This window comes from Python bivittatus, unplaced genomic scaffold, assembly GCF_059951505.1.
Source record: "Python bivittatus isolate LINGU-HERP-01145 unplaced genomic scaffold, Pbiv_v1 ctg000700_np1212, whole genome shotgun sequence".
In the NCBI taxonomy this organism is placed as follows: domain Eukaryota; kingdom Metazoa; phylum Chordata; class Lepidosauria; order Squamata; family Pythonidae; genus Python; species Python bivittatus.
The window spans coordinates 87,708,127-87,736,078 of record NW_028277098.1 but is presented as its reverse complement, the minus strand read 5'-3'; the positions used below and the strand labels follow the sequence as shown (position 1 = coordinate 87,736,078).

At 39.0% G+C, this 27,952-nt stretch overlaps 1 protein-coding gene across 5 annotated transcripts in view; it reads left to right on the top strand.

Annotated features, from left to right (window-relative positions):
* Positions 1–27,952, top strand: part of NFATC2 (nuclear factor of activated T cells 2) — a 168,811-nt gene that overhangs the window by 72,685 nt on the left and 68,174 nt on the right. For all 5 annotated transcript variants that reach the window (XM_088153539.1, XM_088153538.1, XM_088153537.1 and 2 more), the window contains exon 6: positions 8,102–8,242. In XM_088153539.1, the coding sequence (XP_088009665.1) occupies positions 8,102–8,242 (141 nt within the window). The remainder of the gene's footprint in view (positions 1–8,101; positions 8,243–27,952) is intronic.

Genomic DNA, 27,952 nt, shown 5'->3' with positions numbered 1-27,952 from the left:
ATGCAATATTTCATGGTCACATGGTCAGCCAAAGAAGTGTTGCATTAAAATAGCAGTATTTGAGAAGAATCTTGCACTGCTCTGAGCCTGTTTGGGGAGGTGGGTTTTGCAGTGAAAGGAAAGAAAAGTGAGAATACTTACCACCATGTACATTTTCAAAAGTAGGTAAAACCATCTTTGCTTCTAAACAGACCTGCAAATTTTATGTCCAAACATTTTAATGAAAAATCTAGATATAAATTTGCTGGAGCAGATATCTGTCCCTTGGCAAATCCATCTCCATTTTAATATCCCTCATGGCTGGAGGGAACTATGGAACTTATTTGAAAAGTTGAAAAGACTCTATCTTATTTTGAAAAAATGTTATACCAATGACCCCCAAGCCTGTACATTACCCCACTATTTTCTTTATATGATGTTTTCTTTATTCTGATGCAGAATCCCTGTGATGGGCCAGGTGAACTGTTTTTTATTAAGAGTAATTGCAATTGTGATAGTAACTGAAACAGAACAACTCCTGGTTTTTGAGCCATAGTCTGTCTGACGCTACCGAGTCAATTCTTTGGTTTCTTCATTTCAGTCCCAGTTCTAAAGCTTGGGAAGCAAAACATCCCTGATACTCCAAATTTCTCCCTGCCATCCTCCTCTGCCCTTCATATTGTGGGCATCAAGGATCTGTAACTCTAATTTGCAAGTGATTGAATAAAACTACTCAAAGAAATGGCCATTGCTGTTAAAAGAATTGAACTGCTTCAAAGCAAATGTGAATGCTTCATTAACAGAAGCTTACTTGTACTATGATGGTGGCTGTTGCTATTGAAAGCAAACGCCCCAACTGCATAAGTCAGTGGTGTGATGTACAGAGCTCTTAAACTACAATAGCTTTATGAAGTGCCAGCCCCTGAAGGAAAGAGAAGGTCTAGTGTGAAATTATAAGTCTAAATTCTACTGATTCCCAAGCCCTAGGGGATCTTTACCAAGGATCAAGACAGCGTATCCCCCCAAAAAACTACCCTGAAACAGTCTATGCCAATATACATAACCCCTTTTCAAATATACATTAGTCTATTCAAACCTTTCCAAATCTGGTGCCGTACAAATATTTTGAATTACAACTCAGTCAATCTCCACCCAGTATGGTAGTGGTTATTCCTGCTGGCTGAGTATGGCAATTTCAAGCCAACACATTGGAGAACATCAAATTTGGAAATACTGGAAGAAATTAATCAGGCCTCCTGATTTCTTACCATTTGTTTTTATTTTTCTGTTTTTTGGAATATTAGATTTTTTTAAAAGGTTCACATAGGATGACTGCATTTCCAAACCAAAAGCATAAACAATAAAATCCCAAAGTTAGTTTCCTCATGACAATGTTTAACAGATCAGATCAGTTTTTAAAGAAATGTTTACATATATGTAGTTCTGCAATCACAGGTTTGGAAACATTGGATCTGATACTGGAATCAGGCACTACTGGAAAGACAGAATAGCAGCTAAGAGACCTAATGAATCTTGTAAGCATTAGTAGCTATCGGCCTCACATTCAACTGATTTTGTCAACAAAGAACAGATATTTATATCATCATCATCCAGCTGTGTAACATAAACACTGAGAAAAAGCAAGGTAAAGAAGATGGAGCCTATCATACAGGTAGTCCTTGACTTACAATAATTCGTTTAACAACCGTTTGAAGTTATGATGGTGCTGAAGAAAGTGACTTACAACCGGTCCTTGCGCTTATGACTGTTGCAGCATCCCTGCAGTCATGTGATCAAAATTCAGGCACTTGGCAACCAGCATGTATTTATGATGGTTGCAGCATCCCGGGATCACACGATCACCATCTGCGACCTTCCCAAGGGGGTTTGACAAGCAAAGTCAGTGGGGGAAGCTAGATTTGCTTAACAACCATGGCAAAAAAGATTGTAAAATTGGGCATGACTCACTTAACAACTGCATCGCTTAGCGGTGGAAGTTCTGGTCCCAGTTGTGGTCATAAGTTGAGGATTACCTGTATTATGGATTTAGAGAGAGTTCCTAACAGTACTATGGGCTGATAATCAGTCTTGGCATAAGTAAAAGCTGAATGTTCCGTTAATGTTATGGTGAGCGAGCAGAAACTCATCTACTTCGTCCAAGAAACAATTATTATGCTTAGCTAGGTTGAAGGAAATAAAAGAGGAAAGGAAAATGAATAAGTAGATGGAGGAGATCAAAGAGACCATACTTGCCCATATTATCACCAGGAGTCAAACCTAACTAGATGACATCTTACTCCACCTTCACTTCCCCCTCTTCCTCCTTCTCCTCACTACTTTTATTGCTATTGCTATTACTGTTGCTATTATCCACTCAACTATTAATTGCCATATCTGGGTTATTATCTTGAATTGTGTTTTTCCTCATCGTTCTTCAGCCATTTCCCCAATATTCTTGCTTGCTTGCTTCCTTCTTTCCTTTCTCATTTATTTGTTACATTTTCTAAGTGGCAACAGAGGTGCAAAGCCCCCATTTTAGGAAAAATCCCTTTCTGAAACCTGGGGCAGCTGCTGCCAATCGTTATAACCAGGGAAGGCAACTTGTAACTCTCCAGAAGTTGCTGAACTACAACTTTGAGCATTCTTTGACTATGTTTCCTAGGGATGCTAGGATTTGTAGTTCAGCAGCTTTGGAGTGCCACTCTTGCCTACTCCTGATACACAATAGTTAGCTAGCTAGATCCTAAAATAACTCTGCATGATGCAGGAGAAGATCGCTGCTGACCGGATCAGAGCCAAAAAGAAATGTGGGTATCCACTATTTGATACTTCCTTTCCCTCCACTTCTTTCCTATTTTGGGCCCTCTTTTCTGTCTCTCAAGAAGGAGGCTGCAGGAAATGGGCAGGGACTTGTTACCAGGGTCTTAAGCTGCTCTCTTGTGGAAAATGTTTGGAATTAGGCTGAAGGTGGTCATGGGCCGTGGGAGTCCTTGTGTCCTTGTTTAACCCTGGTCTAAGGCAAATCTCTGTGTTCCTAATGGTTTATCACTTCCTAATAATGTTTCACTTTTAATTTAGCAAATTTCAAAATACGTACTTTATATAAGAGTAGGTCACCAGGAATAAAATTAAAATTGCATGAAATCTAATTTCATTTTGTCCTGGACTTACTTCCTTGTCCTGTCTTTACTCTGCTATATTCTTTGTACCTCTGAAATACTGAGTTTGGGTACACGTGGCATGTTTCTATGGCTGTTCATGTAAAAGCAGCAGAGTAAATTTTGGTAAGTAATTTTTTTCCTCCTGCGACCTCCAAGTTAGTGAAGGTTTGCTCTCTCCTGATTGGTAGGAACAATGGTGACTCACATAAGGCGTTTCTCTTTGCATTGGCAGCGTAGAAAAGAATAAATAAATTTGTTGCCCAAAATGTGGTTAGGCATAACAGGGCCAACACATCCCTTTTCATTATTTTATTATTAGCATGTTTTATGCATTGCAGACTTTTATAGCTGGCTTTTATGTTTTAATTTCTATTTGTATATTGCACACTGTTTGGTTTCCCTGCTGAGTCATGGCTGATGGGCACAAGCAAAGTAGTGACGTTGCCTGACCAGGGAGCTTCAGAGGGATTGCACCAGTCCCATCCTCAGTCCTGTCCCCACTGGACATTGGCCTACATGTACAGTCAAAAAAATGACTGAGCATAAAGGAAGTTTCCTGATGGGTCAAATGTTGGCTTCTTTTTATAAGATATTGATGCACAATACATAATGCAAATCTGCTGCTTTGGCTCTCCTAAGAGTAGCACCTCGGAGAGATCTACACTTTGAAAATGGGCCATAACTCAATGGCAGAATGTATGTTTGACTGTAGAAACTTCCAAGTTCAGTTCTCAGTATCTCCACTGAAACAAACATCAACAGAACAATGCTTGTCTGAAGACATGGAGAGCCATTCAAACCAATGGGAACCAGACTGGCTTGCTAGACCAATGTTTCCCGAACTTTGCAACTTCCATATATGTGGGTTAACTCCCAGAATCCTCCACCTAGCGTGGCCATTGCAGAGAATTCTGGGAGTCCACACATCTGGAAGTTGCAAAGGTTGGAAAATACTGAATTAGAGCAATTGTCTAATTTGCTCAATGTTATTTTAGTAATAGGACTTTGGAGTGTATATGGTGTGTTGTCATAAGGCTACTTTCTGTATCCTTGTGCATATTCTTATAGCTTTCAGAAGCCATAATAAGAATAGTCTGATTTAATTTTATTAAACTTAATAGGCTATTCTTTTAATAACTTGCTTGGTACGCCATATATATGCATAAGGCATGCATCTGTTTCTATACTCTTGTTCATTATAAGAGTGTAGGACCATTTTGATCAAATAACATACATCGGAATACAAAACAGCATTGGATCAGCACATTTTTAAAGGTGGAAATTAATTTAAAATAGTTTTAAAAGCCTGGGGGTGGGGGGAGTCATTTGTCTAATTCTGAAAAGATAACAGTATAGGCATCTAGCAAATCTTGTGGAAGGAATTCCACAGTGGCGAATGTCCTTTTTCCAGTCATCACCTATCCAATCTCCGTCGGGGGCACACAAAGAAAAGCACTGACTGGTTGATTGGCAGGTTGACTTTTTTCAACAAGAGTGAGATTTATTATGAACGAATTATTGCAGCTTATTCTTATGGGCTGCATTTTTCTAAGCTGTCTTAGGAGAAGAGTTCACACTTCAAAGGCAAACCATAACTAGACCATCCCTGTCTAGCTTGAGCTGGCAAAAGATATCTCACTGAAATATTTCCCAGGACAAGATACTTGTACTTCTGTAGCAAAGCTGCATCTAAGAGTAAGAATGTTTGCAAACTGAAGATCTGATTTTAAACCCTAAATAAAGTGAATACAATTTCTCAAAACCAGAGGTGGTCTAATTCAATGCAGAAAGAATCTCTGTTTCTTTACCTTGAAACTTTGATAACGGGGTGTATCTATTCGCTGAGCTACACTGAACTTTTCTCCAGAACTTTCTAGGCTCAGAATTAGCTGTACAAAAATATTCTCAAATAGCATTTAAACTTATTTTCTTTTGAATCCTGTAGTTGGATTTATTTTTTTAGATATCAGTTAACCTTGCATTTTCAGAATGATAAATCTTCTGTTAGTGGTAAATCCAATTATGAACTCATCAAGACCTTGACTGTTTACAAAGAATGATTAATCATATAAACCATGTGGGAAGGAATAAGCAACTTCTGTGAAAGTAATCTCAGTATAAACTACTGGCAGCTTTGTGGACCAGCTGTGTGAATAATGAAGAATGAAGTGCCCTAAGTTAAAGAGAAAAAAAGAAACATACCCCACATTGTACAAATTATTAATTGTGATCACTGCTGAACTGTAATTTGAAAGGTGATTTTTAATCACCCAGGGAATGGGTATAGCCCACTGAATATTAATAGATATCCTGATAGTACTCTGAAATTTAGTATGTATGCATTTGGTAATAGAAGTGTACTGAGTTTCATGTATGCAATAAATCTTCGTTCCAGATTTAAGTTTTGGAATCCTTTTGTGATGATATAACCAAGTTAAGTTTAATAGGCTTACAGCAAGTCTGTTCAGGCAGATAGAAATCTAAAGAACTGGTGTCCTCCAGATGTGTTGAGCAACTCATATCAACACAATCATAACAGCTATGGGTGATTGTTGTTCAACATAGCTGGAGAAGATCAGACTGCATCAGTAGACCTCTTCTCCCCGGGTGATCTTGCTATCTGTACCTAAAGGGGTAGCAGCACTGGGGACAAAACCCTTTTGAGATCTTAAAAAAGGTGGCCCCATTCTCAGGAGGCAGTTCTGATCTAGCTTAATCCTGTTGCCATTTTGTGTAGGAAGTTTTATATATTCAAGCCTGAATATCAGTTTTTAGGTTGCACATGGAAACCATTCCCAAAATCTAAAGCAGTTTTTTTTCTTGTAGAGATGATGACATCAGTCTCTTTCTGTGTCAGTTTCAAAGAAGTTCACTCTAAAGACTATTCCCGCTTGTTTTTCAATACACGGAAATTCATGTTTATAGTATACACATTTTCTTCTGAGACATGCACTTGATAGTTTCTTCTTGAAATAAGTGTTTTTATATGTATTTCAACTCCAAAAACCTATTTTAGCATGCTTTTTTGGGGTTAAGAATATCTATAGAAGTTTTCGAAAAAAGCAGAGTTAGCTACATTCCAATCCTCAGATTTATCCAGGAATTATACATTTAGTTCATTAAATCATGTCTAAACAATGTTCTCCATGATCTCTACTCTCTAGTAGCTGCTGAAAGCTGGAAGCCCATTAGTACATCTACTCTGCTCATACTCATTTCCTGCTCATCATTTAGCAAGCTACTGCTGTCACTTCCTTTAAAATCTTGCCATGATCAAACTTTCACATGAAATTGTGAAGGCTTTGTCATAGCTTTTGTGCACCAGGGTACAAAATGTAGGCTGAGTGATGGTGCACCTGAAAAGGATTATGCTTGTGGCATAGTATGGAGGCATTCCTTGCAACCATGGCTATTGTTCAGTCTAAGCAGGAGTGAAGGAAAATGCCCATCTATAAGCAGAAGGGCTGTGTGAATTAGTTGGCGGTCCATGATTCAGGGCAAAGTGTAAGGAGATAGTTAGGAAGATGATTAAGCTGTTGAACAAAATTCTCCAGAGGCCTTCCTTGAAGGCATGAGATTAGTATGGAGGAGTTTGAATTCACGTCTTGAACTCCTAGGTCAGTTAATCCAAACAGCTGCTTGAGAGATATTAGGACCAGCCAAAAGAAAATATTTGACCTTTTTCAGTTGTTTCAGTTGTGGAAAAAAAACAAAAACAAAACCCTAATGATAGCTTTTCAGTTTCATCTGGTTTATGGTAACTAGCAAGGAAGGTAAGCTGGATGGCTGTTATCTCCTGCTGGGCTTCATGTATAATCTTATGCATCTGTCCTCTGAAATAGGTTCCTATGGAACCACAGTTCATCTCTGTGGTTAGTCTTTTGAAGAAGGCAAGGTGTTTGCTAAAGAAGGTATATGATGGAACCCAGAGATGTAACACCTTTGACTAGACAGAACCAGGAGGCAGACAAGCAGTATTCATTATGTTTTGCTGAGCGGGCTGCCAAAAGTAGTGGTGTTTCAATGACAAAAAGGATGGAAGACGGAATTCAGAACATTTCATTACTGTGAGGGACGGTCCAGCAAGGAAGCTAGCTGGGTCTTTGTTATGGTATGGATGGACCTTTTACGGGCAGGATGTCTTGCCTTATAGCAAATGATTGGCCTAGATAACTTGTGACTGAGAGTTCTTTGGTGGTGGTTCTGTGAATTTAGGTAACAAGGGGTTTGAAACTCAAGGTTTGCCTGGCTACTTTGAATCTGTGAACTTAGTCTCTCTCTACCTCTTACCAATCCTTCCTTTCTTTCCTCTTGAAATATTTTATTGCAAAGACAAAAGGGACTAAATGCAAAAATGCTATATAGAATGCTTCAAACCTTTTAAATACTCATCAAAGGTGCCTAGAATACATTACAAGGAAAAGCCACCAGGCTTCCTGCAAGACCTTTTTCTGCAGCTTGGCTCCCAGATTCCTCTGCTTTCGCATATCCCAACCAAATATGTTCTTGCTACTTAACTGGTTCAAATGTTGTCCTGTTTTATCTTGGAATAAGTTATGCTGCAGCTCTTTGTAAAGAAGTCAGGCCTATTGATTGGAATTGAGTCTACAGGTGCCATATTTTAGGTTTCAGGAATGTAACATACTTGCACTTGGAAATTTGGTCACTGACTTGGAAGGAGACATGGGCTGACTCCAGCTCATTCAGCCGAGTTCTTGTTTGTCAGAAACAAGAGTAAGGCCAGCAGAGCTGCAGTTCTGGAGCCAACTCCTGATTATTATTTCAGTATAGATTTATTTTTCCTCTTTTATTTTTTAGCCCTAAATTTAGCCTCACAGAGAAGTTCTTTGGCAGTGAGGAAATGGCAATATTGACAAAATAGATCTTGTGGGTACTTCTGAAATCCCCCCCCCCTTTTTTTTTAAGATTTCATTTAATTCTAGTCTGTATTTGGTCCACAGCCCAGCGCTCCGCTCATGAACTTCCGATGGTTGAAAGACAAGATGTGGACACCTGCCTTGTATATGGTGGACAGCAAATGATTTTAACCGGCCAGAATTTTACTGCAGAATCCAAAGTCGTCTTCACAGAGAAGACACCAGGTATGGTGTTCTTTGCATTCTTTCTCTCATGGGGCTGATCATGAAAGCCATGCCTTGTTGGACCCAATCTTAAAAAAAAATATTAAAATAGGGCCAGCAAATGTAAGTAAGGGAGCTCTTTTATTATAATTCTTTTCACAAAGTATCAGGAAGACAGAATGAGGTAGTATGATAACTTAGTATCCCATTTTTAGCACCAAGCAACCAAACCTGAACAAGGGTTTTTGCTGGAGATTTTCAAATGGAGATTGGATGGTCATCTATCACAGATAGTGTAGTGAACCCTATAGGGTGCAGGGAGGTGAATTTGATGACCTCTTGGGTCACTTCCAACTCTGATTCTAAAGCAGTGTTTCTCAACCTTGGCAATTTTAAGATGCGTGGACTTCAACTCCCAGAATTCCCCAGCCAGCATGACTGGCTAGGGAATTCTGGGAGTTGAAGTCCACGCATCTTAAAGTTGCCAAGGTTGAGAAATACTGTTCTAAAGAGTGAAAGTTGTCTTTGGTGTTCCTGTCTGCCTCCCACAACTTGTTAGCTAAGTAAAAGGTAAAGACTCCCTCAAGTTAGGCTCAGTTAGTGGTGACTACATGAGCATATCCATGACTTCTATAACCATACGAACCTACTATAGTTTTGCTATTGCATTCAGTTTTTCCTTTCCAGTGTAGCCTGGAGCCTTGAGATTTTCATAGTGGCTCCAACCCAAGTACGAATCGGGCCCAACCCTCCTTGTTTTGAGATTCTCCAAGATATGCTAGGTGCTGTCAGTTGCTAGCCTTGCCATCCTGCAATCCTGGCAAACCCAGCTATATGCATTCTGCAAAAATCAGGGATAAGTTCTGCCACAGGCTGCCTTGACCCCTTTCAGGTTTGTTTCCTTTCTTTCTTCGAAATAGAAACATCCCACTTACCACCTGGAGCCCTGGGAGGCAGGTTAGGCCATTGTTCCTCAACCTGGTGTCTCCCAGTTTGGGAAATACTACAGCCAAACCATTGTTATCAGCCATGTTGGCCAGTTATTATGGAAGTGATAATTCCAACACCTCTGCAGTGCATTAAATTGGGATATGTTTGGCAGACTTCTGTTGCTTGTGCACTAAGAGGGTTGTGATAATCTGGGGCAGGGAATGTCTGTCAAGGGCAGTTCACTGTATGCAGTTTGTGAGGATATTGGAATCACTCCTCCGTTCTTCTGCATGTTACCCAAGTCAGATAAATAATTCTGAAATAAAACATTGGGTGACTACTAGTAATGTCATTCTAGGATATATGATATAGGGCAGTTTTTCCAAAGGCTGAATGCGTCACATTGTCATCACATTACCAAAGGAAAGTGGTTGTTGTAGTTGGAACACATGTGGAAGATGGCAGCCTGAGGTGGCGGATGTTAGGAGCGTACATTCAACAGTATACTTGTATGGTAATCTCTTATGGAACTCTGTGCAAGAATTTCCTCCCAAATAAACCCTGGAGACTTCTGAGGTACAAATATTTCAAGAATGTTAATGTGCTGTGCATGAGTCAGAAGAGGGGACTGTTAATCAGTAGAACTGGGAAATTGGAACAAAGAAATGAAACTGTGTTTAAGAACAATGGATGATTTGCTTTGATGATAGGTCAGTTTAAATGAATTTTCACTGAGATATATGTGCAAATGGTTCATGTGTTCTTGTTCCTTAAACACTACCAACAGCAGCCTCCCTGAGGGGGTCAAAATCTGCAAGATGACTGGGGCAGCATCAAGGGATTGAAGGCCTTCAACTGAGGCAGAGCTTCAACTGCAATGCCACGTCTGCTGTCTTGCAGATCATGACAATCCACCACCATCATCACCATGATCATTAATTGATTGATTGATTACGTGCCATCAAGTTGACTCTTAGTGACTACGTAGAGAGATTTCTTCCAGGATGGTCACCAAAGCTGAGCAATATTCAGATTGTTCAGTTTTCACTAGTACCATAATAACAAGAGGGAAGAAAAGCTCCCTTTTGAATGTATGGCTTTGCGTTGGAAAAACCAAACTAAAATGCTGTACTTCAAGTGATAATTAAATGTATTAATTAGTTAGTTGGTTAGTTAAAGATTTGGATGACCACCTGTCCTGTACCAAACAACCCTGGGCATTTAGGAAGAATTAGTGATATTACTACCCTTAAGTAATACAATAGATTTTTAAAAATTTATATACATTTCTGTTTTGAGAATGAATCCTTGGCCCCTCTGGATCAGGCCAAGACCCATCTTAATCCAGTATTTTATTTCTCACGGTGACAACTGGATACTTCTGGGGTGCTCACAAGCTGGGGATAAACACTGTGGTGCTTCCTCCCCAGCACAGCGTAACAAAATAGCAATTTGTCACTTCTTAGAAGTGTCTTCTGCCCCAATTGCAACCAACTGCAAGTGAAAACTCTGCTCACTATTTGGACAAATTCCCCAGTCACATTAATAGAGCAGGGGAGACTAAGAACGTCCATACCTAAGAAAGCCAGTATTAAATTTCCAGTAGATAACTAGAAGTTCTGACTCTACCATGTCATGTCTTTCCACAGTAAGGCATGGTACAAATTAAGATTGTGAAGACCACATTTGTTAAAGAGAGGAAAGAGGGAGGAAGTTCAGAATGGAAGTCAAGACTAGGGTCCACTTCCCTCTCTCTGTATCTCTCTCTCAGCAAATTTGGTGAGTCACAGCACATGAAATTCACACACTGAGAGATGTTCTCTTTCCTGCCTTTGTTCCTCTGGAACTGATAATTGTATTGAATATTTCCACCCAAATATTTGCACTCCCTAATGGCCCCTTTGCTACTCCTGGATACTGTTGCTCTTTCCTCCCTGTCGTTTTCTTAACTTTTGGGGTAATTACTGCAAATTTAGGCCAGGGGCTGTCAGTGTTGCTGAATCCTTACATACATCAATATACAGCAAATGTGTCTTTTGGAGTGTATCTTCACTATACCTTCCTTTTCATTTGCTATTGCTTGCTTTGAATAATCACCACTGAGCTTTGATTTCTGACCTGAATCATACCTGACCTTGAAAAGGAAAAAAAAAATCTTTAGGAGGGACTCATTGTTTCTGGTAAGTAAGCAGTGCAGAAGTTGAAACAATGCTAATAACAGAGGATAGAAATTTAGCATTCCCACCCCTAATGGATCACTGCTAAAGTTCTTCTACCTTCAAGGACCAGTTAACAATAGCTTTATAATTTCTCAGCTATTGGTTCACATTCAAAAATGTGCAAAGAGGACGTCCTGTGCATTTCTGTTTTAAATTTTAAAAGAAGAAAGAGACCTAGTACTCCCTCCTCGTCCCTTGTATGCCATGTTGGAAGCTGCAACTTGTAGAAGCAGCTCAGTGTTCTTTGAAGAGAAAATTGAAATCCTCAGTCATAATGGAGATTTCTGATAGGAATCGTCAGCTTGATGTTACAACATTTCCTACATTTATAAAAGTCGCTTACGTTTCCTCATGGTGATGCAGAGAGATGCAGAAAATATACACGCTCATCCGAATATTAACTAGCTTGTCTGCCATAGGTATCCAGTGTAATCGTTTGTGGAATACTCCACTTTGTGGAATGATGGCTTAAAGAAAAAGTGGAGAAGGGAATACAGCTCTAATCAGAATTCCTAAAGGGAATTCTTTTTTACTTTTCACAGGTAATCAGCCAAATGGATCTTAATGGACATGAATTAAGGGAGTTGCAAGGCTGATCTAAGTGCAGAACCTTTTATCACTTTGTTGTCTTGTTCTGAACTTTTAGGGAGTCCATCACATCAAAGCATAACTTCAGATATGAACATACATATATATGCTACTTTAATACTTGTTTCTGGAGTGCAACAAGGTTTACTGCTTTATTAAGCAGATGTTGAGTTTTTCATCTCCAAATAGGAATACAAAATTGAATTTAACCACAAAATTATACCATCATAAAACTATGGAATTCTAATGTCGTTAGGTCATAAAATTGCATTATTATAAATGTATAAAATCCCAACTTTGTAAAACCATTATTTTATTTTTTTTAAAGCTGAACAATAACAACGAGACATAGCAGCATAGACTCAGTTAAAAGCTTTGGTGAACAGTGTCCGCAGCTGATAAATGAAACCTTATGATTTTGGTGCCAGTCATTTCTAAATGAGGGAATTCCACAATCAGGTGTCTCCATTAAGAATGCTATGCCTTTGATAGTAATATTGCAAATTCCTGGCAGTTGTGCCAGCATTGGTGGCATTTGCCACCAGATCTTATGGACTGCTAAGTAGAAAGGATTATATCGTCAAACCCACTTGGTTGGTTAATTATCTAGCAAGGCTCTTAAGTTTGGGGGGGGGGGTGCGCGCGTTCAAATCAGTTTTGACTTCTTGCAACTGCTTGGGCAAGTTCATCCATTTTTCTTGGCAACATTTTCAGAAGTGTTTTGCCATTGTCTTCCTAGGCCTGAGAGAGAATGACTGGCCCAAAGTCACCCAGCTGGTTTTGTGCTTAAGACAAAATTAGAACTCCCAATCTCCCAGTTTCTAATCCAGTGCCTTTAACTACTACACCAAATTGGCTCTCACTTCTTAAGTTAGGATGATTTACTATTGTTATGCTAGATTGTTTTCTTTTTGTTGTAGTTGTTTTACCTTTGCTTGCCTTAGTTGCTGTAATCTAATTACTGTATCTTGGAATGAACACCATTCAGAGTTGCATTCGGTTGGAGCAGCATATCAGCCCTACTAATAAATGAAATAAATACTGTACATGATTTCCTCTGTTCTGAAGACTGCCCTTTCAAATGGAGTCATTCAGACCTCAGGAGCAGCTCCCCTGAACATTGTATCCTTCCATTTATGCAGTGTTATGTTTTAAAATGACCTGTTCATTACTCTTTATTTTGCTAGGCTCACACCTTATTGTAGGTTATGATGATTGCAAATGTTGGTTTCAAGAGACTGCCATTTTTACTTTGGAGTTCCAAAGTTCCAGTTTACTTTGGAGTTGGGGGTTTGAAGAGCTTGCTTTAGCAGCCTATCCACCTCTATGCAGCAGTTGCAGACATGTATGTGTCTGGATTCAAATACAGGCAAATGTAAAGGTATCTATGGGAACTTATATATAAGTCTATACTTAGGCCTCAACTTGTATATTTCATACATGATGTTAATGAATAGCTCAAAGGATAGCAAAACCACCAAAAGATCTTGGAGAGTGGGTTATATATCCTCCTGGTGAGGCTGTCAGTTACTTTTCCTGATGGTTGATTCTAGGAAAAGAGTTGCATTTTTATAAAAGGAAATAGCAAAAAGTGAAGAAAAGCATGCCAGCAGTTGGAAAGGAAAACATGCTCCCTTATCTCTCCCTTTCATTTGGATGACTCATGGGGAATGGAGACAGCATCATGAGCCTTGCAAATGAAGTGGCTGCTTTAATGGTCTGAAAAGAGGTGCTTTGTATATGCTGTGGCACTTTGCAAGGCTCCTGTTGTGAGATATTTTCCAAAGCCCTAACTTGTGACCACCTAGCATAGGTCACAGCACTGTTAATTGTCTGCAGCTGAAGGGGGCTGAGAGGTACTCATTAGTATGATGGAAATGGAGAGTTGAGCTTTTTCTCAACTCCATGCAGTTAACTTACTCAACATCTTATACTCCCTGAGGTTGTTATCTTAAGGACAGAGCTAGGGGACCAGCCAAGTCCCAATTTCCATTGCTAGAGCAAGACTGTTTCTCTCCCCCAATCAAGCACTGCTTCCAGGCCTTTGAAAAGAAAGGTAGGACAGATACCTCACTCTGATTTTGTACCCACATTTTCCAGCTCAAAAACCCTCTTCCAATTTAGGCCAGGAATGTAGGTCATCAGTTCCAAGCTGAATGCTTGGAACTTCTAGAGCCTCTCTAATCAGGGAGAGGGAGGAAGTCAAGCCACTTGTCTGCATCATCTGGATCTCAACCTGAAAGCGAAGTAGGTGTTAAATTGCAATGCATTGAGCCTGCGCCATGAAAATAACTGACCTTCGTTATGTTGGCTTGACTACACTACATATTAATGAGATCAGCAAGAAGTTTATAAAAAGACCCAGTCATTCTAAACCTGGCACAGGAAATGGTGGAAGGAAGTGAACTCTGGGGGAATGGGAGTTTGCAAATTTGTGCTGTAGCAGCATCTGAATAAGCTCTTGTGTTTAAAGAAAACCAATGTATGCAATACACATGTAGTATGTGTGTGCTTTGCACCATCTGTGGATGATGCATAGTGAGTGGAATGCATATTGCACTCGCTTAAATGAACCTTGCAGTGTTTGAGTCCCTTACATACTCCCCTGAAGAGCAGTGATGGTGAGAGGAGTAGCAGTAGTTTCTGGGAAAGGAATGTTAGTAATATGTGGTAGAATGGTTAAGGTAGTGGGGTAGAACTGGGGATGTGTAAGTTGAAGTCCACTCTTAGCATGGAAGCATGGGATGCCTTGGGGAAGACCATCTCTCTCAGCCCAGCATACCTCACTGGGTTTCTTTTAAGGGATAAAATGAAGGGAGACCTCCACAGAAGCCATCTTGAGCTCTTGGAGGCCAGATATGCATCTACTAGATAAATGGCTGAATTCTTAAGTTGCTACGACTCTCGAAGACAGTGCAGTCTGGAGTGATGGTTAAAGCTGTTTGGGTTTTCACTATCCCTTTCATCTAGTGAGCCTTTAGTAACAGTTAAAAATATGTGTCAGTTTCCAACATTCTGTCATGCTCTACTATGATCAAGGAAGGCATTCATTTTGCCTGAAATGTAACAATGGGTACTTCTCATCAGTAGTATTCTCAACAATATATTTTCTTTTTTTTTTTCTAATATAAAGTAGGGATAGTGTAGAGGACTACACTTGAAATCATTATTGTATTTGGAGCAAAGGCTGTTCTCAACTCCTGAAAATGAGAGTCTTGGCTGTCAGCAATAAATATGAATGTGTTGCACGCTCACGCACATCCACAGATCAAGGGGTTTTGTAGTATTCTAATCACATCAACCTGCTCCTTCCTTAAAATTTAAAAATATAAATTCTACTATTGTACAGAATCCTATTTCCCAGGGCTTAAAATGAAACGCTAATTGCAGTGGAACCTTCTGGTTTGGGATTGCTAATTACTCTAGACTTTATAAAGATATAGAACCAAACTTTGGTTTAGCAACATGTTTATATGATCTGGAGTGCCAAAAAGTTCAGGAGGGAAACAGAAGTGGGGGAGAAGAAAATGAGGAAGAGGAATCTTATCAGTGCAACAAGTGTTGAATGCCAGAGCGTGGTCTTGTGTATAGATGTGTGATCTGCTTTAGCCTGCTAGGTCCTTGCTCGTTGTCTCATTTCATGCCTAGGATATACTGGGTTTCACAGGCAATGCATACACTTTCTCTGAGTCTTTCACCATTACGCCTAACCATAGCACAAACAATCCCAATTTATTTTTTTTGGTCTTATCCCCACAAGTGAGTGAACTTTAAGTTGCCTTTAGCTTCATTGGTGCTTGTTTTTTCCCTCCTCTGACACTATCAAAGAGCAGCCTCAAGATGTATAAAATCTATTAGATGTTGTCACCTGTTAGCCTGGAAGGAAGTGTTAGAGTTTCTCTCTCTGTCCTTTTATACCAAACAGAATCAAGGCTGAGTTGTCTTGAGTTTCTTTATCACCCTCTCTTCCTTCCCAGGGCTAAGTTGGTGTTTATTTAAGAGTTCCTGCATTCCTTCCTCAAGGGTGTCTCCATAACCCTCTACAGGAAATCAGGTGACTAACTGGGAGCAGAGGCAGGATAGGGATTGGCAATGGGGAAAACCTGTTTTGTGCTGGGATCATTTTCTAGTGTCTTAAGGATGCAGTAATAGCACTTCAACTAAGCAAAGGAGAAAACCCCCAAGTTAGTTGTCACAGAGCAGAGGAATTGGCCCAAAGATGAATCCTGTTTACAGATGTTCATCTGTTCGTTACATTAATGCAAGACAATCTCCTTAGAATTTAATACCTCCTTCTTGTAGAGTACTGTTCCACCAAAAAAAAAAAAAGGCAAAAAGCCTAGGTATCAATATATTCTCCAAAGAGTTTCCCTCTCCTCCTGCCCTTTTTTTAGTTAATAGAATTGAGGCTGTAGAAAGCTGTACAAAAGCTAGAGAATAATAATGGCATATTGATATAAAACCTCCATGTTTTGTGCATTTTTCACATCACTTGTTATCTTCCTAAAACTCATAAACAATATTCTGTGATTATTTTCTGCTAAATCATTCGATTATTTTTACCTTTTAAGTCTCCTCCTCTCTTGCACCCCCCAAAAAGGTGCCTTGCACACTTTTTTTAATGTTCTTCCTAAAGTTCTTCACCAAGAGTGAAATGAATGCCTGTTCTATGAATTAAGTTATGAAGAAAAAAAAAACAAGGCCTGTTATAATTCTTTACCACCAAGAACAACAGCTCTTGGTGGTAAAGAAATATAACAGGCCTTTTTTTTTTTTTTTTTACTTTATAACTTAATTCATAGAACAGGCTTTCATTTCTATCAGTGGCAGGAATGAAAATAACATTAGGAAGAGAATTGGGATGGAACCCACAATATTTCTAGCTGGGTAGTGGAGCATTCGCTTTTCTTTCTCCCGGGGAAGTACTACCTGACATGGGGTTCCAAAGCAACAGCAGGATTACTTGGTTTTCAGCAAGAGACCAACCCAAATTGCCTTGCAGAAAAGTGTCAAGATTCATCAGTTCAGTCACAGTAGCCCTATTCTTCCCAGCAGGCCTCCAAGATTGTTTTGACCCAGTACAGTTTGACTTTGTGATGATTATCTAGCAGCTGTGAATTTTCTGCACTGGCTGGTATTGTTGTATGTAGTACAATTGTACACTGGGTCCTGAATCCATAGAGACATGTAGTTACTGTTATTTTCATTTATCAGCAATTATTTATTCCATTCTATTGGTATTATACTCCCAGTACTGTACAGTATGGATAGGCGAATTTAGAGGGCTGGTAGGCCATGGAGGGGTTTGGGTGGCTCATGGTCTGGAGAGGATGTTCCTGTTCATAAATCTAAAATACTGATTTATCAGAAGGCAAACTTCCCTATCACCCTCTTCACCACCCCCAAGATACTATCCACTATCCTAAATAATTTCTGTCTTTTTTCTAGACCATTCTTACTTTTTAGGAGTGCCTGTGTGGCCTCTCTGGGATTCGAAGTTATTTTTGTGAATGGGGAGCTAAAGGCTAGTGCTTTTCTTTGCAGTATTCTTTTTCATTTGTCTGAATTAGAAAATTCTTTTCATAAAAATAATGACATCGAGCAGGGGAGGGAGTTTGACAAGTACGATGGGAAGTGTCTGTGTATATGCTGATGTCCATAGACATGGCTTTGCCTACCCCATGCAAGAGAAAATGCTAATATTCCACAGTTGGTCCTGTCTCTGTTCAGAAGATTTCTGGCGGGGAAAAAATGTTCCATGATTGCGATAGAAAGAAGATATGCATTAAATCTTCAACCCAGTAGCCCAAAGCAGTTGAAGCACTTGAAATAATATACAACATATATAAAATGGCATGTAATAGGGATATCATTTAGCTGCATTGCTTAGAACCTTAAAGCAAGGTGGCTTTTCTTAACTGAGTGTTAAAAGGAATGCAAAGACCATGCAGAAAATGGATTAGAGGACAGTTTAATGAAATATCCTGCTTCTCTGAATAGAACAGAGACTGAAATACTAAAGCAACTGAGGACTTTATACTGAGACTATCTGGATCTGCTTTCAGGGTTGCTGTATTGTAATGGTACATGGGAATGACCTTGGGAGAAAGGAGGAAGAGATGCAGACTAGACGGTGGTCAGATAAGAGGCAGCTGAGTGTGCAGAAGGAATGTGGGAATGACAAACATCTCAGAAGGGACTGTCCCTAGTTTCGTGGACTGTAAAGGCGAGAGGGGAAAGCTGTACTTTGAGACTTGCAAGATTCTGTTAGTATAACCTTACAATAAAGACAGAGCTAGTTCTCCTGGCTGTGCTGCTTGTCTGGACTACCTCGCAAGGCTAACATGTATAGAGGAGAGGGTAGCAGAATTATAAAGCTGTGGCATTTTTGGCAAGGAGAATAATGTGAACATTGATGGATGTAGCTCTGTGAATGCACTGTGAGAATGTCTACCTTTGTGTTGCAGCTCTTTATATCCTTGACAGCTTGTACAAGCATTTCTGTAATACGGTCAGCAAATGTCAGATGGAAAATAGGGGAATCCCAGGCGAATCTTGCAAAATTTGGGCGGGGGTGGGGGGAGATATCTGAAAATAAACACTTAAGAGAAAATAAGAGAGTGGCCGTAGAAACTCAGTTGCCATAACTGAAAGAGAATCAGTGACAGGGTGGAATCCAGTGTTTTGGAAGGTCTCCCTGCATGACACATGGTTTTGGAATTTTGCAACTGGTGAGCTCTCGGTTAACAAAGGCAACTACTGCTGGCTTGGATTCCCTGGCTTGCTACATACTACGGGGGCGCCTAGAAACCAATCTGTCAGTGATTATCCAGCTTTGCAGGGTATTTGTTTAAAAGCAGCGATTGCATTTTAATGCATTTGTCTTGGAACCGAGGACAGGCAGAGGGAGGAAGAGAAAGAATCTTCTATCACCTGTTGAAAGCTAATTGATCCCATTAAAAACCTGGCACAAGGAGTGGAATTCCCTATTCTCCCACTTAGTCACTGCATCCTGGTGTGACTCATTTCATTACACGGTGGTTCCCAGTGGTTTTATTTTGAGTGGAGCTTTTGTTTCATTAAATGTTTATGCATTTTCTTCTTCTTCTGTGTTGTTCCTTGAATTGGCATCAGATATGAGTTGAAATAAACCTAGAACCACATCAGTCCCTGCTGTTTCACTGCTCGGTCACTGTTATATTCTGTTCAGATGAGCTAAAGAAGGGGATGCCTCTAAAATTATTCTCTTGGTGCAAAATGTCAATTGTGGGGTTGGGCTACAGCATGGATGACTAATACCTCTGGCCCTTTCCCGGCCAGACCTTGACATGCATGTTTGGCCTTGGTGAGTCATCCTTGGGTGCTTTCTTGGTGAAATTAAAATACTGGCCACAGCTCATCATCAGCCTGTTCAATTGACTATAGTCTCTTCACCTACTTGAACAAACAAGGTGACCATAGAACGTAGCCCTTCTGAAGGAAGAAAATGTATTGCTGCCTTCTGAGGATCAAATTCTCTTAAGCTGCCATAATAGCTTTTCTAAAATCACAGAAGTGCCCCTGTGTTGATTAATCATACACAAGAATTGTTTTACTTGATCAGGACAACCTTCTGTGAAATTCAGAACTTATATCGCCAGGCCATCAAGCCAGATAATTGTGGAAGATTACAATAAGTTGGGTATGTAATGAATTGTCTGTGGGCACGCCGACCCGGGTCGAACTTGAGTTATGGGGAGATGCTAACATATAACTTTGGAAGCCACAACAGATGTATCCAAACTATTTAGTGGGGTCGGAATAGGAATTATGACAGAGAATGTGTGCATTGCATCAGAATTAGCTGTGCATTCAGAAGCTTGAAAGTGCACAGGAAAGCTGTTAATCCAGGTCTTTTGTTATTGGGAACTGCAAGAATTTTTGCAGAGGATTTTGTCAGCTACAGATGACCTTTCAAAGATGAATGAAGCCTTGCTTACACTTTATGGGGTAGCATACTGTTGCCTCACTGATAATTCTACATAAGCCTTGGGCCAGTTGCATGTTGCAGATGGCAGTTTATAACAAAAGATCTTATATAATATTTTAGCAGGTTCCCCTTAATGTCAATGATGGGGGCATATGTCAAAAGTTCCTTATGTAGTAGAAAATGGAAATGCCTTCTGTCTACAGAACAAAAATATTGATTCATGCAGAGGGTTAGGTAAATGATAGAATAGCTAAGGCCAGCCCTTAAACTTAGCTGGACCACTGTTCAAATTCCACATCTGTTCTACTACTATAAGGCTTATTCAGCTAACAAATTGATTTTGTTGTGGATACCTATTTAGATTTTATAGATAATGAACTAACACCCAGTGATAAGATACAAACCTGTTTGGGTTTAGTTAAGCATTATTTAGGAACTAGTCTGAACACAGGGTTTGGAAATTAAACTGGGTTGGACTTGGCTAGTGCTTGGGTGGGAGATCACTAGGAAATCTGAGGGCTGTAAGACAGATTTGGAAGTTCAAAAAAAAAAATCCTGGAAAATGGCCAATGCAAACCACATCCATATTGTTGCTGAAGAACTACATAGATATATCCATGAAGTCACTAGGAGTCGAGATTGATTCAGAGGAAACATTGTCAATGCATTCACTCATAACACCAAGTCAGGATTTTATAAGACTGGTTTGTTGAACACTTCTGTAGCTACCCCTATCCTTTGGAATAGTGCTCCATCTGAGGTCAGGTCAGCACCAGCCCTGCTGGCATTCAGGAAAGCCACCAAGACCTGGTTGGGGGATTGATATTATGGTAGGTATCCTTTCTGGCAGTAAGGAATTGTTTCTCTGGTGTTTGGTGATTTGGGTTTTTTCTTTCTCTCTCAATTCCCATAATTTTACTTTTGTATTATTGTAAGTTGCTCGGAGCCTTTTTGGAAATTAAGTGCCATATTAATTGCAGAAATAAAGAAATAGGAATAAGCATGCCACAATGGCCTGGTTTGCATGTAATAATAAGCCATAATAGATGAGTTCATGCATCAAGCAAAATCATAAAACTTAAGCCAGCAAATTCAAGTCCATGGCAACACTAGCCTGGATTGATCACTCATGCTGAAACCCACTTGTGTTGATTGGATCAGATGTACTATTGGAAGCTGCAATAGATTTTCTTTCTCCACAATAACTTAAATAAATGTTACTTATTTTGGACACTTTATTTGACAGTCTGTCAAGTTGCTGCTTTAAAACCTCAGAGTAAGCTTGTGAGAAATGCAAAGAGAATTTCCCAAACCTCTTGGTCGATCTCTTATGCCAGCTCAGCTAAGCTGTGGCGGAAAACACATTTTTGCCGCCATTTCACAAACCCCTATTAATGAGTAAGGGATTGTGAGTAATGTGTACAGGCTTGGGGTACCCTTTAATTGGCTAATTAAGCAAAACAACTCTGAGGGTACTGTAGTAGATCAAGCAAGATTTACCTAATGCAGGCTGACATCTTGACTTCTCCTAGAGTTTGGCACAAAACTTGTGGTCCAATCACAGCTTGAGCTAGATGAGATAGAATTACACTTTTCCCTTAAAAATGCATTTAGTTCTGTAAAGAGTGCTGACACCATTAGATCTTTTGCTAGAGCTTAATTTCATATTATGCTTCCATACAAAATCAGTACAAAACCTACTGTTGTACTACAGAGTTAAAACGTCACTCAAGAAAAAACTTTTTGATATGTGTGTATAGCATTCTCTCATCTCAGTCTTTTTATAGGCGTGGCTGGGGTGGCCTCACTATACTTATAAATGTGTTAATAACTTCTTAGTACATCTTTTAGTAAAATGTGTCTGAAGGGAAGAGATGTGAGAATAATAGAAGCCAAAATCTATTCTATACATTTACTGTATGTGATCTTCTGCACAACCTGAATTCATATGGTTAGCTTGGTGCTGAAGGCACTCGTGTGTCCCTACTGATTTTTGATTGAAAGAGGGTGTAGCCAACAAGCAATTTGCACCTCAGACAGCCAAGCTTAATGGTATGTACAACTATGGGACTCTACTTTGGGAAATGTGGAAGAAATCAGAGAATGAAGCCACTAATCAATTAACAAATCATGCTTTTATTGACTCTGAAGTGTCTGTCAACAAAAATAAGGATGGGCAGAATCTATGTACGAGAGCTTCTTATGGTCCCTAGTTGTTCATAACATAGTCTGTTTCCAAAAGAAAGAAACCAGAGATAAATAATCATACCAGATGTATCTCGTATAATTTATTGAAATACTATAAATATTTTCATATCCAGGTAATCATCCTTCTGGCTTACTACCTCAGTTTACCTCCCATTATGAATGCCTACCCTACCCTATTTTCCACTGGCCAGTATTAAAAGGATACCACCCATAATTAGAAGCAGCAATTATGTTACTGTAATTATGTAAAATCCAAAGTAAGAAATACGGTACGGTTCCATTCCCAAGGTCTGTCCTTAAGTTGAATTTGTATCTAAGCCGGAACAGTATTATTGTATAATATTGTATAAGTAGTATTGTGCAATGAACTCAAACCATTGTGTATTTAACTTGAATCATTGTGTATTTAACTCGAATTTTGCTACAGTAGGCTCTTTTCTTAACTATGGGCTGTCTGTAACCCAGGCGTTCTTAACCAGGGGACTACCTGTATTACAGTGGCTGACATTATGGATTCTGGGGGCATCAACAGTTTTTGGTGATCTGGACAGAGTAGTAACCATCAGAATGATCCTGGAATGTCTGTAGAAAAGGTCCATGCCCCATCAGTGGTACATCAGTTTCACTGCTTCTACCCATAAAAGCCCAACTTTTCTTGGGTCCGTTTGGCCCTTAAATAACTTGCTCTGAGCTGCACAACACCCTTGGGTGACATCTGCGATCTCAACTGAGAGCCCCCACAAAGGAAGGTCCTTGAAATAGTTTGAACTACATGGTACATTCCTATCTTGGAATTTCTTCCTGCATTGACTGGTTCCAGTTGGGAAATGGGACAGACAGGCCTGCATTTTAGCCATACCCATCCTGAATTCTGGGAGTTGAAGAACCCCCAAGTTAGGCCAATTGCACATACTGTAATTTGTAGGCACGGATGAATTTGTAGAAGTAGGTTCTCAAATTTTGTGACATATTCCGCCCTCCTTAGTCACAGATTGCTAACTGGCTTGTAACAACATATAACAATTTGAAACAGGTAGGTGGCTGTTAAGAATGCCAGGATTTAAGAACTGCCATAAAACTTCCTTTTCCCTTGTTAGTTTCAAGCAGCAGCTCAGAAGTAGCCAAAAGATAAAATATAGCACTGTGGCATAAAAATAGCAGACACCCGTTGTCTGTGTGCAAAAAATTCCTGGAAAAAATGGTGAATTCCTATCTTTTCCCCCCTCTTAAATTCAGTATTGTTGTGAGGATCTGCAAAATCTGAATGAATTAATTCCCCGGGCTTAAGCTATCCGCAGACATTGTCCTTTGCTGTTTTATGAATCTCTCTAAGATAAGGGACTTCTGTTGAGGTTCTTTTGTGCACAGCTTTCTGTTGTGTATTTCTGGCCAACTGAAAATCCCTCCTGCCCCCTTTGTGTTCCATAATGGAAGGCGGGATATAACTGTATCCGATTAATCATTAATTAATTAATAAACAAAGTTAACAGATAAGCCACCAATAACCATTAAGAGAGGCTAACTGCACTTGAAAGTTAATTATAAGTAATGAGTAATATAGGAATCAATTAAAGAGTATCTCTGATTATTTAAAATTGTTATTAATTTTTAAACCCATACTAAAAATAAAGATAATACAAATAGTAACAATTGCAAACAAAACTAGTAAATTTCATTTTGTGTGTAATCACAAAAACTATCTAACATAAAAAGTTCAAGTTCAGAGATGTAAATAGATGCTAAATGTTGAATTTGTTGAACTGAAAATGTTGAACTTGCGTAAATATGAGTAGCTTGGGATATATCCTGCTTGCGATATGCAACAAGAGTGATTTTGTATTCTTGAAAATAAGTATGTATATCAACTTTTAAAGTCTCACTTAATGATGTATGTCAGCTCTTTACCTTCAAAATGGCCTTGCATTTATGGAGAAACAAGATTGAATAATATGATTCTGTATGGTCTAAAAATTTAAAAATTGGATAACATACTGTACCTTTAATATTTTGAAACTGTAAAAAGTAGGATTCCCCCCCTTTTTTCCTTCTTTTTCTCTTTTTCTTCGTCTTTTTCTTTGTATTTTAGTGTTTTGTTTAGTTTTTGTTATGTAGTGTACTTACATAATAAGTATCTCTCAGTATGTGCAGGTTTCTTTATTATCACTGCAGTTGATTACAAACAGTCCAGCTGCTTCTGGGATTAGAAGACTCCCTTGGTTTGAGAGTCAGATGAAATTTTAAGAGAGGGGAAGTGTGGATAATGGCTGGAATGTTAGACTAGATCTATGAAAATCTGGAACTGAATTAGTCATTGGACTGCAAAATGCATTGGCTAATCTTGAGACATTCACTATCTTCTAGCCTAACCTATTTGATGGATTGTTGGGGTGAAGAAAGAATTATGCATGCCAGTTTCAGCTGGTTGAAATTTGGTTGAGATAAGGTAGAATAAAACATTTGAGAAAGTAAGTTAAATGTGCACCAATGACATGAAAATTAAGTGGACTCCTAGCTGGCTAAAAAATCATATTCAAAGAATGCTCATTAATGGAACTTCATCAGATTGGAAAGAGTTAACAAGTGAAGTGCATGAGGATCATTCCTGGGTCTTCAATATTTTTGTTAATGAAGAGGTAGACTGGATGCTTATCAGACTGGCAAGTGATAGAAAAAGGTTGTGGATAACTAGTACGACAGAAATAAAATTTATAGCTATTTTGACAGTTTGGAGAAATGGGCTGAAACAACAGAAGTATGTAATTCAGAACATAGGAAGTAATAATTGCATTCTTTTCTGCATTGGTAGACTCTACCTCAAGCATTACATCCAGTCCTTCTTTAAATATAAAGGATTCAGAGAAATTGGACAAGGCTTAGAGAAAGACAATGACAATGTTTAGAGGACTATAAACTGAAAAAAGATTGATGAAGCTGGGTATGTTTAATTTGGAGAAAAGATGACTGAGGAGAGTTATGGTAGCACACTTGAAATACATGAAAGGTTATCATGCAGAAGAAGGCAGGTTGTGACTGAATGTTAGAACAGTAAAAAAGCAGTTTAATGGTGGAATCAATTATTCAGAGAGATGTTAAACTTCCCTTCACTGAATGTGTTCAAGTGAAAGCTGGATCTCTGATCTGGGATACTTTAATTTGGATTCCTGCACTGAACAGGAAGTTGGATTTGACGGTTTAAGCAATCTCTTCCATCTCTATGTTTCTAAGATTCCAAACACTCTTAAAATTACCAAGTATCAACTACACATTTGCTCCCCTTTTCTGTAGAAAACCCAGCACAATGTTTATTCAAAGTAGGAAGTAATAGGTTACAGGAAGACTGTCTGTCTTTTTTTTTCTTCTCCCAAACAAAGCAAACCTGATTTCTTATATTTCAAGCTACCTCCTGTTTTGCCATAGATTCAGAGCTAACATTCAGAGATGTTAAGGGAAACACAAATATTGACTAACTAAAATTAGGGCTTGTACACTTAAGATTATAACAGCATAGTAGCAAAACAGATGGAACATGATATACAAACAGAAAGGTCAGTACAATTGCCATGAGATTATTACCTTTTTTATATACAAGGCTACCATGTTTAAAGAACCAAGATTGTTCCACGAGACAGGTGTGCCAGGAAAACATTTGTTTCCTGCAGACGTGGGCCTATCCAGGTAGGATCATCTGTTGTCATTAGAACATTGTGTCATGAATAAATGAAACGCTCATCAGATGGAGAAAGCTTCATTAATTTAATGTATATGCCTTCACTACCATCCCCAAACAGACACACAGTGACATCTTCTGTAGAATTTAGGGTCAATCTAAAACTTTATCTGGTTGTCTGAACATTTTGGATTCATGAGTTTTTATCAGTATTATCCGAGTGGTTTGCCCACTAAATAAAATCAAATGCTTCTGTTGCTTTAGCTCTGAAGTACTTAGTGTCATTTCATTTACAGTACCTTAGTCTTTGTATGCAGCAGGCATTCAAATGAGACTGCTGCTTGAGGGAAGGAAATGATGTGGTGAAGTGGTCTGTACCATTTTAGACTACATAGAAGGAAGAGAAAAGTTTTCAGTGTTCTCATATGCAAAATGCTGACACCTATTATAGTAGATAGGCTGACTTGGAAATGTTCTCTTCATTGTGCAATTTTGTTTAAAAATTGCAGGAGGATTTTCTTTGCTTGCTTGCTTGCTTTACATAAGGGAGGGTTTTAAAATGGCAGTTACTTGTCTGCAGCCAAAATGGTCCCATCCATTCCTGTCAAATCCAAATTCTACCATGTTATTCTGTATCATTTGTAATCCAGGTGTTGTTACTCTTCCAGAATATCTGTGTGCTATCTTCTCTCTTTTCTTGTTCCAGTTAAAATGAATCTAAATATATGCAATAATCACTATTCATACCCTGCTAATTTTTCCTCTTTTCTTCCCCAACTTCTATTGTTTCCTGCAAAGTTGGAATTGAGATTGTGAACCTCTTGAGATAGGAACATTCTGTTTCTTCTCCATACTTTCAACCTACTTTTAATCTATGAAATGCCTGGCATAGAACAAGTAAAATCACAAGTGTCCCATAGAAACTGATCAATTCAGTTTGGATTTACCGTGTTTGAATTTAAAAAGTTAACCTCCATGAACTCTTGACAACTGTAAGGATACATCCATGTAGGTTTTTTTTGTCAGTAATATAGAAATGATTTGCCATTGCCTTCTTTTGGGATGTGTTATTCAGTTCTCAATCCAGCCTACAATCTTGAGTTTTTCAGGTATCTCATTCAAGTACCAACCAGGTCAAATCCTATTTAATTTTATTGAGAAAATTAAGGATAGCCAAGGGTAGATAGATGCTGCCACCTGCTGTGGGCTACCCAGCTCTTAAAGTGTTTCCAGCTCTCAGGCCTTTCATTTACATATAGGAGGCTAGAAGAGAAAATGAAATGGTTTTCTTATTTATGGCTAGGCTGATGGAACAAAAGGAGATGAGTAGCTTGAGTAGCATCAAACTCAATAAAGAATTCAGGTCTTATCAATGAATATATAAGCTCTCTGTCCAGCCTAAATGAACATGTGACATTACAGATATATGAATGAATGAATGAATGAATGAATGAATGAATGAATGAATGAATGAATGAATGATTTCCACATTTGAAGAAACTGAATGAGGATGAGCATGCTTGCTCCAACCTGTTTTTCTTCCTTTATAGGTAGAAAGTGTTGTTTTCCAGTGTGGCAAACTTCTGTCCAAAGAAGCTTTCTAAGATATTTAAAATCTTGCATATAGATTTGCAAAATCATCAGGGGAATTAGTAAATCTTTGACAGTGGTGGCAGCTGTTTTCCAGCCAGCAGGCTTACCCCCTGAGACAACCAGCATTTGATCCATAGTGCCCCAGTCCAGTCCCTACAGTCATTAAGAGATGGTTGGCTGAAAACAATTGCAAGCAGTTGGGTGGAGGTGGCTACTGGCATCTTGTCAAGCTCTTTGCCCTTTTTCATGACTAGCAGAAGGAGAATGAATTGTATAAACTTGCTAACTTTGCAGAATTGACTTTAGGAGTTGCAAACATAGGATATAGTTGCTTTCAGCATAGAATTGTGTTTCTTGTTTCCTTACTACAAGGTTTAGACTTAGGCTTAAATATCTTTCCAGTGTGTTTAGTCTAATATGTTCAGTTTAGGTCATTTGAGTTGGCTGATTGTGTGTGACAAAGCTGTAATTAACCTGTATCGAAGGCTGACTGTTTTCTTCAGCTCTGCAGCTGTGGTGCTTCCCGAGGGTGGTTTGGTAATGATGCTTTAGCACAC